Here is a 15425-nt window from a genome sequence, read left to right as displayed (position 1 = left end):
AAAAAAAAGTTTTACAGTTTACATTAAGAGGAATCATCCTTATTACATATTAACACTGAAATATAAAGAGCTAAATATATATTTATAGCGTGACGCGGCTGGATTTTTAAAAATCACACTTTAAAGGCCCTAAAAATACCATTTAAAAAAGTAGTTTTGCCCGGAAGAGTCAAATGTGGTGGCCCGGAAGGGGAAATAGTGGTGGCTCATGGCTGCCGGAAGAGAAAAAAGCTAATATGTGGCCCGGAAGGGGAAATAGTGGTGGCTCATGGCCGCCTGCCTTCCCCCGCTCATATGACAAAGGTTTCAAGGGTACCGTTGTAAATCGGGCATTGCTATCTTTGCTTGGAGAGCCACCGGAAATTCCGCTTACAGTCCCTTTAAACATGTGAATTTACTAGAATTCTTTTTATAAAAATTAGAAAAATACTTTTTAATTGATGCAGTCATGTCACAAATAGCACCTCGAAGCTCCATTATTATCTGAAAAAAGTGTTATTTTTAAAGTGTCACAAACAATCGGATATTGTACATTTTATTGTCAGTCTATTCTAATCATCTTGGTATTTAGTCTGATTCTCCTCTTCCTCCTTATTGCTTGGTTCTCCCCCCCCCCCCCAACCACAAAGTGTACACCTTTAATTTTTTTTTTAATTAAGTAGCTCAAATCTCAGCAAAAAATCGATCTCTTACTACGATTGAAATTCAATTTTGAAATTTAAAATTTTAAAAATATTTTTTTGACAAAATACATATGCTTAGCATTTCAAGATTTCTATCTTAATAAGTGCTTAGTAATTGTATGAAAAAATATTTTATACTAACCATCAATGGTTTTCTTTATATTACTGTATTTTAGTCTTACAACATTAAATGAATTTCACAAATTTTTACAATAACTAAATAATTGCATATGTAATGTATATCACAAATAACAACATGGATAAATACTCAGATTACGACTGTCATAATAGGGAGAGATATTTAAAAATTTCCTACACATATTTAATTTTGAAGAATTAAATGTAATATTATATTCAATAGATGGAAGAAATTTTATTAAACATTTTTAGAATAATTAAATATCTATTAATGAGTCTTAGGATTATTTTAGTAACAAAAGTCGTGTGTACAAATTAAATAAGAAAATAATAATAAAATGTTACATTTCAAGTTGACTTAAATATCAGTTTCTATCTTAATAACAACTTCTTTTTCATGTTTCTTCATGTGTTTTTTCAAATTCCTTGGATTAGCAAAGGCTGTGTTGCAGATTGCACAGACTATCCCAGTGTGGCAGGTCATGTGGGACGCTAATCTATCCGCGTTCGACAGAGATTTACCACATAGTTTACAGTGGAATCCTCTTGCAGAATGGGTTTTCATGTGTCTCTCCAAATTTTCATTAATTAAATAGGAGGCTTCACATATTGTACACGAGAATCGCTTAAGTGATTCTTTAGGAGTATGTTTGCTAATCATGTGTCTCTTCAAAGTATCCTGACGATTAAACTTACTGTTACAGATAGTACATGAATGGTTTCCAGTTTCTTTATGTGTTCTTAAATGTCTGTTTCTACTCTGTGAATGTTTAAAGCTTTGCTCGCACAACGAGCACTTGTAGGGTTTAAAGTCTTTGTGAGTCGTCCAGTGTTCTCTCAAATCTTCTTTGGAAGTGAGGACTTCTTCACACTCACCACAGGGGTGTATCTTAGTATCTTCCGGTTTAGTTTGTTTCGCAGCTTGTTCATCTTTATCTTTTAGTTCAATATTCGGACCGTGAAGCCTCTTCATGTGTCGTTTCAAGGAACATGACTGATCACCAATATCCTCTTCAACTATAGAAATGGTTTCCATAGAGTCTTCTTCGGAAACAATATTTCCAAGATCAGTTTCCATTTTAATTTCATTCTCCGCGTCCATGTTTTTAACCATTTTGTTCACATCTTTACATTTGAGGTCCGTTACAGTTCTTAAAACAGGTTTAACATCAGATTCCATAAGATCACTGTCATCCAAATCATCCTCAGAATTATCCTCCATACCATCCTCCAAATTATCCTCCAAATCATCCTCCGAACCATCCACCAAACTACCCTCCGAACAAGCCTTTACATCCAAACCCTCCACCAAACTACCCTCCAAATTATCCACCAAACTACCCTCCACACAAGCCTCCACATTCAAACCCTCCTCCTCATGACGCTTCATGTGTCTCTGCCAATTTCTAATTGTTTCAAACTTTTTGTTACAAACCCCACACACCATACCAGTATGCGTTGTCATGTGTGACACAAACCTACTGTAGGTTTTCACAGATTTCCCGCAAATGTCACAAGGAAACCGATCTTCTTTGTGGGTCTCCATGTGTCTGTCTAGAGTGTCAGACCGTGGGAATGCGCTGTTGCAGACTGTGCATTGGTATTTGTCTGGGTTTGTGTGGGTTTTCATGTGCCTGTTTCTACTTTGAGTATGTTTAAACACCTGCGGGCAAAAAGAACAGGTGTAAGATTTTTCAGTTTTCTCCATGGTTTCATCTGACACATGATTATGGGTTCTCTCAATGTGTCTTTTTAAATTAGAAATTGAAGAGAAGACTTTGTCACATAATTCACACGTGTCTTTGTATTCGTCATGAGTTTTCATGTGTTTCATTAGCCTCTTAAATGAGGTCGATCCTTCTTCACAGATTTCACAATAGAACATTTGTATTTCTTCCTTAGGCGCATGAACTGCCATATGCCGTGAAAGCGCATCTGCCCGCGCAAATTCTTTTTCACAGATCGGGCATGTTGTTTTTGTATGTTCGGTGTGAGTTTTCACGTGTCTATTTCTACTCTGACTATGGGAAAAACCTTTTCCGCAAACAGGACAAGAATATGTTTTTTCACCATTATTATCAGATGTTTCTGTGTCCACCACTCTCTCATCGGTCTCAATGTGCTCCTCCATTTTGTTTCAGTTAGTATACTAGGTACTTACAAAAACAACATCAATTCTTCTTCCTTCTAGGCAAGCGTAGATCTGAAAATACAAATTTAGTTCTGTAACAATAGGGGAGATTTCTATTTATAGCTTTTAAACCTCAACCTTTTAATCTATGTAAGATCTAAATTTATTAATTTATGTGATTTAGTTTAATTATGTCTAATGTCTATAGCTACTGCTGATTGATCATCTTAACTTAAATAGTACTTATATATTAGTTGTTTAAACAGTTCATTAACTTATTTTCTCAAATCATAAGCTTGCAATTACAGTGCTAAGGATCCGGATCCGTTAGATCCGCAAGATTTTGGCTTCCTGGATCCGGATCCGGATCCGCAAAAATATGTGGATCCACAGATCCGGATCCAAAGGGGAAAATATCAACCAAAAACTACAAAAAAAAACTTTTTATTCCTAAAACCCAACTCTGAACTTTTGAAAAAAAAGAGTTTGTAAAAATTCCCTCATTTCTGAATGGTTCATCAAGTTTTAGGATAAAAATAAGCGAAAAAAATTAAACAAAAAATTTGAAAATTATTTTTTGTTAAAAAATTCAGTAAATCTTAAAGAAATGACCTGGATTTGGATCCGGGTCCGCATCAAAATTAAATGGATCCTAAGCACTGCAGTTGCAAATATTATTGTTCATATTTTCTCGACATTACAAACTTAAAGCAAATTGGTAAAATTTATAATCTTGAGACGGAAACAAATATAAATATCTAATTCTCAGATAATATTGATAATATAATTGTCGTCGTGACTTTACATGATCATCTCTTAAAAGAGTTCTCTCCCCAATTCACAACTTTCACTTAAAAAACAAATCAATGCTGAGGGGTATATTTCCACATCCCCCCCCCCTCAACTTAGAGGGACGGGCAAATGCATCGAATAACATCCAAGAGGAGAAGTATTCAAACAAAGGTTTCAAGAGCAGCTTTTTTAATCGGGCATGCGAGAAGAAGTTGAACTATTCTTTTGGCTCAGTAACATCTCGCCATATAAGAACTCGCTTAAGTAACATTTCGCCATGTATTACAACTTGTCATATATCATTTCGAGATAAAACAACAACTCGCCATATAAAAACATAAAAACAAAATAATAAATTTTATTTTGTAGAAAGTAGTAGTTTATTAGTAAATATTTATAAATATTATAAACAATTATAAAACATTGTTCAGCTCATATAAAAGTAAGATTTGAATTTAGTGCAGGAGAAGTTGTTTATGTCAACCAAAGATGGTTTCTCCCGGTGAGTTGTAGATGCGTGCAGTACTCCCGACATTGTTAGAATTACTGAATATGCAGATTTTTGGTTTTTGATTCCTGGATTTTGGAGCCCATACAAAACATATCACCACAAAACTTATCACCACAACACTTATCACCACGAAACTTATCTTTTCAAAACTTATCAGCGACAAAACTTATCATCACAAAACTTATCAAACTACAAAACTTATCAAACTACAAAACTTATCAAAACAAAACTTATCAACTACAAAACTTATCAAAATACAAAACATATCAAACTTAAAACTTAACAATAAAATTCATGAATCTAAATTTTCAAATCATGGAAATGTTCCAACATTTTTTTAAAAATCCGCGAAAATCATCTGTACAACAAATACAAAGAGAACAAGAACAAGACCTGAAGGATATGCGTGGAAGCTTTGATAGTGTACCCTTGAACACATAACTGTTCAATATTGCCAGCTTATTTACAGATGATTAATGATTTAAATATATAAAATTCTAGGTCAAGTTTTAGTTGTACAACGTTTAAAAATGTTTTGAAAAATAAATTTTGTAGTTATTTTAATACGTATTGAGTATGATATGTTTTGGAGGTTGATAAGTTTTGTAGTTTGATAAGTTTTGTGATGATAAGTTTTGTCTTGATAAGTTTTGTTGTTAGATAAGTTTTGTTTTGATAAGTTTTGTGGTGATAAGTTTTGTGGTGATAAGTTTTGTGGTGATAAGTTTTGTGGTGATATGTTTTGTATGGTCTCCTGGATTTTCTGGTATAATTTCATGTACACTACAATTTTACTTAAAAATTTATATGTAGGCAAGTTGTTGTTATATGGCGAAATCTTACTTAGGCAAGTTGTTATATGGCGAGTTGTTACATGGCAAAATTTTATATGGCGAGATGCTACTGAGCCTTTCTTTTTTTCAACGCCATTGAAGCAAAGTGGTTAAACTAGTTTTACTAAGTTCAACTATGTCTTATTATTAAATGTTCGTTAAATCTGACCTTTGATTTGATGAACTTCTGATTCAACTGAACGATCCAATTTTTATCAATCGAAAACTGACATTATTCCTCTGAAAATATAACAAAATGTATCATGTTTAATAAATAAATGAAGAAAAAAATCATGTTTTATGATTAAAGGTGAAAACATAATTTGAAATGCAATTTTCGGATGTAGATCTGCAATCTGCAATCTGCAATCTGCAATCTGCAATCTGCAATCTGCTATCAGAATTCTGCAATCTGCAATCTGCTATCGGAATTCTGCATGGCACATCTTCTAGACACAATCATCGAGTTTTCTTCAGATTTTCTTCAATTTTCGTCTTCAGGTAATTTATGGAGCCTAAAAATAATAAAAATGAAATGTAGTTTTTCTCATAAATGTATAATGCAAAATGTATATGTAATGTAGCTTCGTTCTTGGTTTATTTATTTGTTTGTTTGTACCCAATAAACATCAAAACGGCTGAACCGATCAGACCTAACTTTTTTATGTTTTGCAGATTCTCACATTACCCAAGGTAAGGTTTATTTGAAAACCTACAAGAAACCACTCATTTTTTAGTTTCACAATGTAAAAAAGGCGACTTGAAGGAACATTAAGAATTTTGAATTGTTTTAAAGAAAGGGGCGTGACGCGCCCTAAAACCTAGTTTTGCACTATACTGATAGATTTAAGATGCCAGCCTTAGATGCATAAAGAAATAACGTTAATCAATCATTCAACCAATCAATTTATTTGTTTATATATTGACACCAATATATTCTAGGTCTTTTACTTGTTTACATGTCTCAGTAGAGTAGTTTGCTGGACATTACCAGGAAATGTGGCATCACACTCATCACACTTTATTCTTCTTGGTCTAACTAATGATAATTATAATAAAGAAAATGTTAATATTAGCAATTACAATAGCAATAGCAATATGAAAACTAAGAGCTAGAGCAATAGCAATAGTGAAAACAATGGCAGTGACAATGGCAATGGTCAGGCCATGGCAACGGCGGTGTTAGGTATTTTCCCAAAAACGTTTTTCCAAATGATACTACCCAAGTAAAAATTTCCCTAGTGAGAATTTCCCAAATGTGCAATTTCCCAAGCGGCAACTTCCCAAGTGTTAGAGCTTCTGAGACGCCACAGGCAGCAATGGGGGCCGAGCGCTGCGGAGACTTGGGAAATTGCCCAGTTGCAAAGTTGACACTTGGAAAATACCCTTGGGAAGTTGCCGTTTGTGAAAAAACCTTTGGGAAAATATCTAACATCGCAATGGCAATGGCAGTGGCACAAGCAATGCCAATGCCAATGCCAATGCCAACTAGAAACGTCATTTATTTAAAAATTGTATTAGTCTAAAATTTTTTTCATTATCAATATGCCATTAAAAAGAGAAGATACTTAATGAGGAAAATGTATTTATAATAATCTCCCCCTCATCCACTTCTACTCCCTCGCATTACTAAACACGGGGGGGGGGGGAGATTTAAAGAGCAAAATGAAAATGAGACTGAAACTGGCAAATTTTCCCTCTGTTAGTCTGATATTAAAATATATACAGATTTTGTTTTCCCCAACAAACTTTTTTTTGTGAAATTTAAAAAAGTTCAGAGAAAATAATTGCTCACCTTTTTTTCTGCAACTTTTCCTTTATCAGTTTATCCATTAGTTTTGTCGATATGTTTCCATTCAGTGCATTATACTCTTTTCGTCGCTTAGAGTTTATTTTTATTAGTACAGATACAGGTGTTAGGGGTAGAGGTAGAGGTAGAGGTAGAGGTAGAGGAACAGGTACAGGTACAGGTACAGGTACAGGTACTGGTACAGGTACAAGTACAGGTGGAGGTACAGGTCTTTTATTTGCATGGTTTTTTACAAAAAAAATTTTTTTATCTAGGTAGAAAAATATTAAATTGGAGTGATCAAAATGAATAGAATACCTTACTAAACGTTAAAAAAATCCACTCAATTAATATGTTCAAAGAAATTTTTCAACTTTTCCGCAAATCGAGAGAAAGGGTTTATTTGTTTTCATAATCTATTTATATAAATCTATTGGTAAAGAAAAGAGTTAAAACATTAAACAGCTAAAATTTATTCCTGCAAATCTGGACAAAATCTTTTTTTAACAACATTGTTCATTATAATTTAGCTCAATAGCTGAATGATTTAAAAACAATAAAAAATAATAATAACAATACGTATTGATATTTTTCTTCAATTCAAACCTCCACCTATAATATTATTTCCACCAGAAAAAAATGGGGTTAACATTTTTTAAGAAAACTAAGATTTCAAAACTGTTTTTACTGAATCTTGCTTTTATGAACATCGCAAAATCTCCCAAAAAAGGATGGGAAAACGATACAGATCAAACACGACTAAAAATGAAAATAATCAAGAAAAATGTGAAAAAATTATCCATATAATTAGAAGACATTTTCTATTTTCAATTTTAAAGCTGGTTGTGCCACTGCAAATCAAATCAATCATGAATGTTGGGCAAGCTATAGGCTAGAGTTTCAATTCCTGAATGAGAAATGGTTTTTCAGCCCGGATATGAATTCAATTCTGACTTTTGCAATGTATCTAATTAAAGGTTAAATTCCAATATTTGTTGATGAAATCCCAGCAACACGACCAAGTTTGAGCCATGCAACCATTTTCAGCACCCATTCATTCATGAAGGATCATCATTATGGTAAATATGAATGAAGGGGGAGCCCCCCTATGGTTTGCTTTGTCCCTGCTATGCATTCCTAGGAATATATAGCAGAATGAAAGTTATCGAGAGCTAATGAATGTTATGTAGGATATTCATTATTCAAGAGATTAATTAAGTTTAATTATGAGCTAGAACAATGGGTTGCCATTGATTAAAAATTATAATATTTGTTTCAATTACGATTTTTTTGTGTATAGCTAGAGTTGACATGAGTGGAAAATTAGAACTAGATTTTAATTACTTAAAACGAGCTGTTAACAGCGAAACAATGCTGTCTTGTACTTCCCCTACACGGATGCTTCGCGCTCTGAATCACGCTCTGGAAGGTCCAGGTACATCTTGCTAATAATGCTCTCTTTACCTCCCTCGACAGATGCTCCCGAGACTAGAGGATTTATTTACAGATTTAGTGGCATTCCACTTTTCCAAGAAACATTTTTCATCTGCGTGTAAATAAATGCTTTCTCTTCAATTTAAAAGCATTTGTATCCTTATTTTTAAATGACTTCTGGAGAACTGGAAAATGCTCAAGATTATCAAGTGCCAATGGATCACTTGTTGCCAAAGGATCTAATTCCAAAGGATCAGCTTCCTGTTTGACATACTGGGGGAATGCAGAAGGATTTTCAGAGACATCTTCAATTTCTTCTATGATAAACACAGGATTCAGTATTCCTATATTATCCATAAAGTCAGAGCCATCTTCCTGAATCTCAGTTGATAACGGATCATCACTTACAAGAGTGTCAATATCATCTTTAACTTTAACATCTCCTTCATCATGATTCTCCAGGAGTTCAACTGCTGGTGTGGTGTTGTTTTTACTTCTGGTGACTGGAGGTCTTTTACCCTGATCATTATTCTGATGATGAGATAATGCTTTAACTGCCATAGCCTGTTCTTTTTCCATCTTTGCCTCGTCGAGCATCTTTTTCCTGTCATACAAGAATTCATAAATACAAGCAAACTTGTTATTTCAACAACTTCGAGAGGACGAATCCATTTCACAATACCCTTTGAAACATTGTCAGGGTTGATTGAGATATCCTTCCTTATGATTTCTTCAATTGTGGCTTTTCTGTGAATATAACTTGCTTATTAACACTGCAGAGATAATGAAGAAAATTGTCAGAATTTGACACGTTTTAAAATAGAAAAATAATAATGTCTTCTCCATTTTTGCTGAGATAGAGGTTCAAAAGGTTCCCTTGTAAGCAGTGCTTAAGATCCGGATCCGTTGGATCCGCAAGATTTTGGCATCCTGGATCCGGATCCAAGGGGTAAAAAATCAACCAAAAACTGCCAAAAAAACATTTTTACTCCTAAAACCCAAATCTGAACTTTTGAAAAAAGAGAGATTTTTAAAATTTCCCCATTTCTGAATGGTTCATTGAGTTTTAGGACAAAAATATGCGAAAAAAATCAAACAAAAAATTGATAATTATTTTTTGTTAAAGAAATTCAGTAAGTCTGAAAGAAATGACCTGGATCCGGATCCATTTTTTCCAGTGCGGATCCAGGATCCGGATCCGGATCAGGATCCGCATCAAAATTAAATGGATCCTAAGCACTGCTTGTAAGTTGTACATTTCACACTTTATATGGGATCGCTTGAAAAGTTGAAATTAAATTGATTGTCCCTTTAATATTACAAAATAACGAAAAGACACTACTTTCATCAAATACTCAATTTAAACAAAAACCATGAAAATAGCAGGTTGTAAATCCTTACAATTTTAGAGGAGAAAAAAAGATTTTAAATAAGAAAAAAGAAAATTTACAAAATAAAATAAAAAATAGTGTTTTCTCTGAGAAATGCTAAGCTTTTCTTTCCAAATTTACAAATGAACCCAATTTCGGTGTTTGTTGCAACAAAAAATCAATGAAATTGGAAATCAGAGAGTTAGTTCTTACACTCTCTAAAGAATGCAATTTTTTTTTGCCGGAATCCTCGTTTCAAGGGAAATTTTCTTTCATTTAAATCCCGAAATAAATCTACTTTTTCACAGATTACAGAGTTAAATTTAAGAAAACTATACCTGGCTATATTATCATTGAGCCTGTAATCTTTTAAAAGTCCATTCAGTATTCCTGCTCCAGCCTCAGAGGACACATCTAGCCTACAAATATCATTTATTAAATCATAATGGAATCCTATTTTTTACTTTACTAACAGGTAATCAGCCAGTCGGCTAAGCTGATAGGTACTCGACACTTCAACTAAGCTGATAGGTACTCGACCCATAAATTTAACTGATAGGTACTCAACCCGTCAGCTAAGCTGATAGTTGCTTGACAGGTCAACTAAGCTGATAGGTACTCAACCTGTCAACTAAGCTGATAGGTACTCAACCCGTCAACTAAGCTGATAGGTACTCAACCCGTCTGATAGGTACTCAACATGTCAACTAAGCTGATAGGTACTCAACCTGTCAACTAAGCTGATAGGTACTCAACCCGTCAACTAAGCTGATAGGTACTCAACCCGTCAACTAAGCTGAAAGGATGTTAACCTTTAAACTAAACTAAAAGATACTCGACCTTTTATGTTTTCTTCCCTCCATCATACGCAAGCAAACTTTGCATGCCTTGACACTGTTAAAAAGTACATTCACTTAAAGATATTAAAGCTTTTATTTGAATCATTACAATACTCTAGTGCTTTAATTTAAATAATTAGCACCATAAGAAATAAAAAATTAAAACATTAAGCTATGAAGCAAAGATCAGTAATCTAGTTTATATGTCCTTTTCCTAGGATTAAGCTATGAAGCAAAGATCAGTAATCAAGTTTATATGTCCTTTTCCTAGGATTAAGCTATGAAGCAAAGATCAGTAATCAAGTTTATATGTCCTTTTCCTAGGATTAAGATGAAATTGTGCCGCCAGTGCTCCTGGTATGTTTCTCAGATCTCTGTTAATACTTTGTTTGTGACGTTTGAAGGGATCCGCACAGAATCTTCCCAGTTGAAGTGTCTTTAATCTGTCCATTTTGATCTGTCTGTCAGTGTATGTCTGAGTCAGTTCATCTTGAGTTTGATGTGGTATGACAAACAGGCCTCGATTCTGAGTATATTTGTTTCTAAATTCGCTCAAATTTGCCTCATTGAGAGAGCGTCTGTGAAACCAAGTATTGTACTTTAATTCACAACGTTTTGTTTTATTCAAACACGCCATGCACACCCTCACTATTAAATATTAAATCTAATCTAATAATAACATAAAGAATATTATTTAGCTGAATACTAGCTGAAGTGCCCAGTGTTACTGGTTGAACAATTAAAACTTCAGAAAAAATTCTAAATTCCTCACAAAATTTCAGCCAATTTGGTCCAGCGGTTTGACCAGCTACAGCATGGGAATATATGAGGGAAGAGATTTATTAAATAAATTTTAAATGTAGGCAAATGTTAAATTAATTTGTGTCATGAAATGATTTACTTATTTAATTATCACTGAAGTTAAAAATAGTATTTTTTAATGTAATATTTTTCCTGTGGTCATATCAGATGGTAAGTTAAATACATTTTGAAGAAAATATCTTTTGCAGTTTAAAAATCTAAAATATATAAATAGTTATGTAATGGAGTCTATAAATGAGTCTATATAAGATCGTTAATTTTCAACCACCCTGGGTGAGGGGCAGAAATTGATTGATTTGTTTTTGTAAACAAATGGAAATATAATGTAAAGTTGAATAATAAATTGAATACTGCAGAATATGTGTTACTGCTAAAGAATGTTTATTTTTCTTTAAACCATAATTTATATCATAAGTACTGATTGGAAAAAGCCCTGGTTTTAAAATAACAGCCAAGTGAGTTATATTGGGTTTTATTAGTTTTTTTTGGTTCAATTTTATTTTTGAGGGGGGGGGGGTTCAATTTGAAAGTAGTTGAAACCTACTAAAATTCTTGCTAATTCATAATGATAAGATTATTTAAGCAATAGGTGAACTTTACAGTTATGAAAAATAATAATATTGTTGTGATAATATGCACTAATCTTACATAAATACTCTTCAAATACAATAATATCATATCATTAAGTATCATAATTTTTTAATATTATAGTTGAATTTAACACTACTTTTTTTTCTAGGTTGGATGCATATTTTTGATTGAGGGGTGGGGCAACTCAGATTAATCGCTGTTCTGAAGCAACAAATTTTAAACACTTTTAAGAAAAGAATAAATGTGTCTGTTTTAGTGCCATTAACTCCCTAAAAATCAATACAGTGAACAGCAGTCCTCATGGTTTTAAAGAGTTTGTCATTAAACGAGTGAAAAAAGGCGATAATTAGAAGAAAAAAAACAATAAAGCCTACTTACAGGTGGGGTATTTAAAGTGGGTTTTATTGGGTGGATTTTTTGTTTTTTTTATGCCAACCCTAAGTTAAAAATGTACTTTCTAGCACAATACCAGATGAAAGTTGGAAACATACCAAACCATGTAAAAATCATATTCATTAAATAATCCGATAAAAATAGGTTTTCAATCAATTAATTAGTTTCTCATAAATAAATAAAATAAGGAATGAAGTACTCTATCATTATAATAAAAATTAATCCCTGAATCAATTTACCCTGGTTTACCTATAGTGTTTACTCAAATCATCAATTTACCCTGTTAATAATAATAATAATAATAATAATAATAATAAAAATAATAATAATAATGATGATTGATAATGATGATGATTGATAATGATGATGACGATTGATAATGACGATGATTGATTGCATGGAATGATGGAGGGTCACTTGAAATTACACTTGAAGAGAACCTCTAGAAAAAAATTGCAAAAATCAGATTTATTGAAAAAATCAAGGTCAAAAAATACAAGTAAAATTTCTAAGCATATACATTTTGTAAAAAACATCTTTGAATAGTATTAAGTCTTATAGAGTCAAAGTTAAAAATGGCTTTAAAATTAGCTTGATATCTTAAATTAACAAAAAAGGTTTGAGCAATGAAAGAATCCAAGGTCATGCCGAAAATTAACTTTGTCAGGTCGTGACTAATGAACAAGTGAGATAAAAAATAACCCCCTAAAAAATGGTCTCAAAAAAATGTTTAAATTTTTTGTAAGATAATAAGATTTGTATCTAACTGGAAAAATATTGTAAATTGTTATGAAATTATGGTGTTTTGGATCATTGTAAAAACTGTTGTTTTTACCTAACACACGTTTCTGCAAAGTTCTTATATTCTTTTGCCTCTGAGATCGTAGGTATTTCAAATCCTTCTAACATGCCTGAAAAACGCAGGGGTGTATATTTACTTAAGTAATACTAAAAAAACAGAAAAAAACCAATTTGAAAATTTAACATAATACTCAGTTTTTTCCTGTCCCAGCAACATTCTTATGATTTGAATAAATCATGAAAAAAAACATTCCTATGATTTGAATAATTCATAAAAAATTATTTCTATGATATGAATAAATCTTGAAAAAAACATTCCTATGGTTTGAATAATGCATAAATAATCAATTCTATGAATTTGAATAATTCATAAAAAATCATTTCTATGATATGAATGGTTCATAAAAAAATCATTCCTAGCTATGATTTGAATAATTCATAAAAAAAACATTTCTATGATATGAATAAATCTTCAAAAAAAACATTCCTATGATTTAAATAATTCATAAAAAAATAATTTCTATGATATGAAAATATCAGTGCTTAGGATCCATTTAATTTTGAAGCGGATCCGAATCCGGATCCTGGATCCACACTGGAAAAATATGGATCCGGACCAAAATCTGGATCCGGATCCGTTCTTGAAGATTTACTGAATTTTTTAACAAAAAATAATTTTCAAATATTTTGTTTTATTTTTTTCGCTTATTTTAATCCTAAAACTTAATGAACCATTCAGAAATGAGGGAATTTTTATAATCTCTCTTTTTTCATAAGCTCAGATTTGGGTTTTAAGAGTAAAAAAGTTTTTTTTGCAGTTTTTGGATGATTTTTTACCCCTTGGATCCGGATCCGTGGATCCGCATATTTTTGCGAATCTGGATCCAGGAAACCAAAATCTTGTGGATCCAACGGATCCGGATCCTAAGCACTGGAAAATATCATTAAATTGACTAGAAATTTCGATGGTTGGCAAAAAAGACAACATTTAATAACATTTGTACAAAAATTTTCCTAATACGATAAAACTAAGGATGAATTAGTATAAATATACACAAGGGTGTATATATTCTTGAAAATCAAATCCCCCCCCTCTTTTATCTTTTTCAAATTCAAACATTCATTTCTTTAAATCAGTTTTAAAAAAGGGCCTATATGTTGCAAACACATAGGCTGGCGTTATTTTTACATAAGCAACGGGGCGTATCAATCATATTTCAAGGTTTTTATATTTTCACCACTTCGATGAAATTTTAAATATATATTTTCTATTTCCATAAGTTCTCTTTAAATCTAATCTAAAATTGTTTAGACTAAACGTCAGCTGTTTAAGCAGCCAGAAATGCCTTATTTTATACTTTTACTAAAAGTGGCATCTTCTTCTCCTAATGATGTTTTTTTGGGGTCCGATCTTGATCCCTTCAAGTAATTTGTGTTTGAAATCACAGTGCTTTCTGATGCCTTGTTCAGAAGTGAATAAGTTGGGACAAAAATTACAATACATGATTGGAGTATCAGTATGAATTGTCAAGAAATAGACATTTAAAAAATATATATTTTGAAGGGGGCAATTGAAATTAAGAAGATGTAAGTTTTCAGGACAAAAATTTCTCAAAAAGTTTAGGAACAAGATAATTCATTGTTGAAACTTTTTAAACAACAAAATATTTGTGCCCTTCCCCCCTTAAAATTGTACCCAGTTGCGTCTATACACATTAGCAGTATTGACAGTTGAGTATCTAAATAATTTTTTATAACATACCTCATGCACAAATTCTATTTGATGGTCTAGATTTCATCTCTCTTCAACATGATTTAGACAGGAAACATAACAGATCTTTTGTAATCTATCTGAAGTAAAGAATAAGGCTACTGAGGTCAGTGTGGTGCATTTAATTGTTAAATAAAGCTTTTTGACAGAAATGTTTAAGGTCAATGATTTGCTGAACATAGCTACTTAGTATACAATAATAAAAAAATGTCTTAACAAATCAATGAAATTGAACACTATATAATATAGAAACAATATACTACTTCTTTGTCTTTTGTTGTTGAAATTATTTAAACATTTATTCCGTATAATACTTTTTAAGTGCAGTGTACATTTACAACATGCATACAATCATATTTATTTTGGGGCCTATCTGATTCAAGCTAATGGGAGAGGGGTGTCTTAAACACTAGAATACTTTAACCAATAATTAAACACATAGGTCAATGTTCAAAGAAAAAGAAAAAATGCCATCTTTCTTGCCAACTAAATATACTAGTCCAAACAAATTAACTATACACCACCAC

General features: G+C 32.2%; 3 protein-coding genes across 6 annotated transcripts in view; all 3 read right to left on the bottom strand.

The window, feature by feature from the left end:
* The window catches only part of LOC111714963 (zinc finger protein 600), a 5507-nt gene extending 4331 nt beyond the window's left edge, over positions 1–1176 (bottom strand). Inside the window, exons 1-2 of one of the 2 annotated variants that reach the window (XM_023490188.1) lie at positions 1066–1176; positions 431–962 (exon numbers count right to left, since the gene is read on the bottom strand). The gene's annotated coding sequence lies outside the window, so the exon portion shown is untranslated. Of the gene's footprint in view, positions 1–430 lie in introns of both variants that reach the window. The other variant, XM_023490187.1, reaches the window with a different exon arrangement.
* Positions 1177–1178: 2 nt separating this feature from the next.
* LOC111714964 (zinc finger protein 91) lies at positions 1179–10102 on the bottom strand. Of its 3 annotated transcripts, XM_023490192.1 has the most exons (6): positions 10020–10102; positions 6884–7073; positions 6040–6127; positions 5258–5603; positions 2883–3024; positions 1179–2759 (listed from the first exon to the last, which is right to left on the bottom strand). In XM_023490192.1, exons 5-6 carry the CDS (start codon positions 2950–2952, stop codon positions 1180–1182), a joined length of 1650 nt encoding a protein of 549 aa, XP_023345960.1. In that variant the 5' UTR covers positions 2953–3024; positions 5258–5603; positions 6040–6127; positions 6884–7073; positions 10020–10102; the 3' UTR covers position 1179. The 3 variants fall into 3 exon arrangements, with proteins under 3 accessions (XP_023345960.1, XP_023345957.1, XP_023345958.1); XM_023490189.1 differs by having other exon boundaries at positions 1179–3024; XM_023490190.1 differs by having other exon boundaries at positions 1179–3024; positions 6040–6123.
* Positions 8268–14998, bottom strand: LOC111714965 (uncharacterized). Its single transcript, XM_023490193.1, has 8 exons — positions 14890–14998; positions 13162–13237; positions 11475–11539; positions 10841–11168; positions 10522–10575; positions 9924–10100; positions 8536–8915; positions 8268–8365 (listed from the first exon to the last, which is right to left on the bottom strand). The coding sequence occupies exons 2-8, from the start codon at positions 13233–13235 to the stop codon at positions 8268–8270; spliced, it is 1176 nt and encodes a 391-aa protein (XP_023345961.1). The 5' UTR covers positions 13236–13237; positions 14890–14998.
* Positions 14999–15425: the final 427 nt, after the last annotated feature.

The sequence above is a fragment of the Eurytemora carolleeae genome, unplaced genomic scaffold (assembly GCF_000591075.1).
Source record: "Eurytemora carolleeae unplaced genomic scaffold, Eaff_2.0 scaffold647, whole genome shotgun sequence".
Classification (NCBI taxonomy): Eukaryota; Metazoa; Arthropoda; class Copepoda; order Calanoida; family Temoridae; genus Eurytemora; species Eurytemora carolleeae.
This window is presented reverse-complemented; position numbering and strand designations above follow the sequence as displayed.

What these genes read in the sequence shown, in the direction of transcription:
- LOC111714964 (XM_023490189.1), bottom strand. Translation starts at nt 2,952, where the DNA reads ATGGAGGAGCACATTGAGACCGATGAGAGAGTGGTGGACACAGAAACA.
- LOC111714965 (XM_023490193.1), bottom strand. Translation starts at nt 13,235, where the DNA reads ATGTTAGAAGGATTTGAAATACCTACGATCTCAGAGGCAAAAGAATAT. An exon ending in ACCATCTGATATGACCACAG is followed by an intron (nt 11,169 to 11,474) that starts GAAAAATATTAC and finishes AATATTTAATAG; the next exon opens with TGAGGGTGTGCATGGCGTGT. An exon ending in GAGGGAAGAAAACATAAAAG is followed by an intron (nt 10,101 to 10,521) that starts GTCGAGTATCTT and finishes TGATATTTGTAG; the next exon opens with GCTAGATGTGTCCTCTGAGG.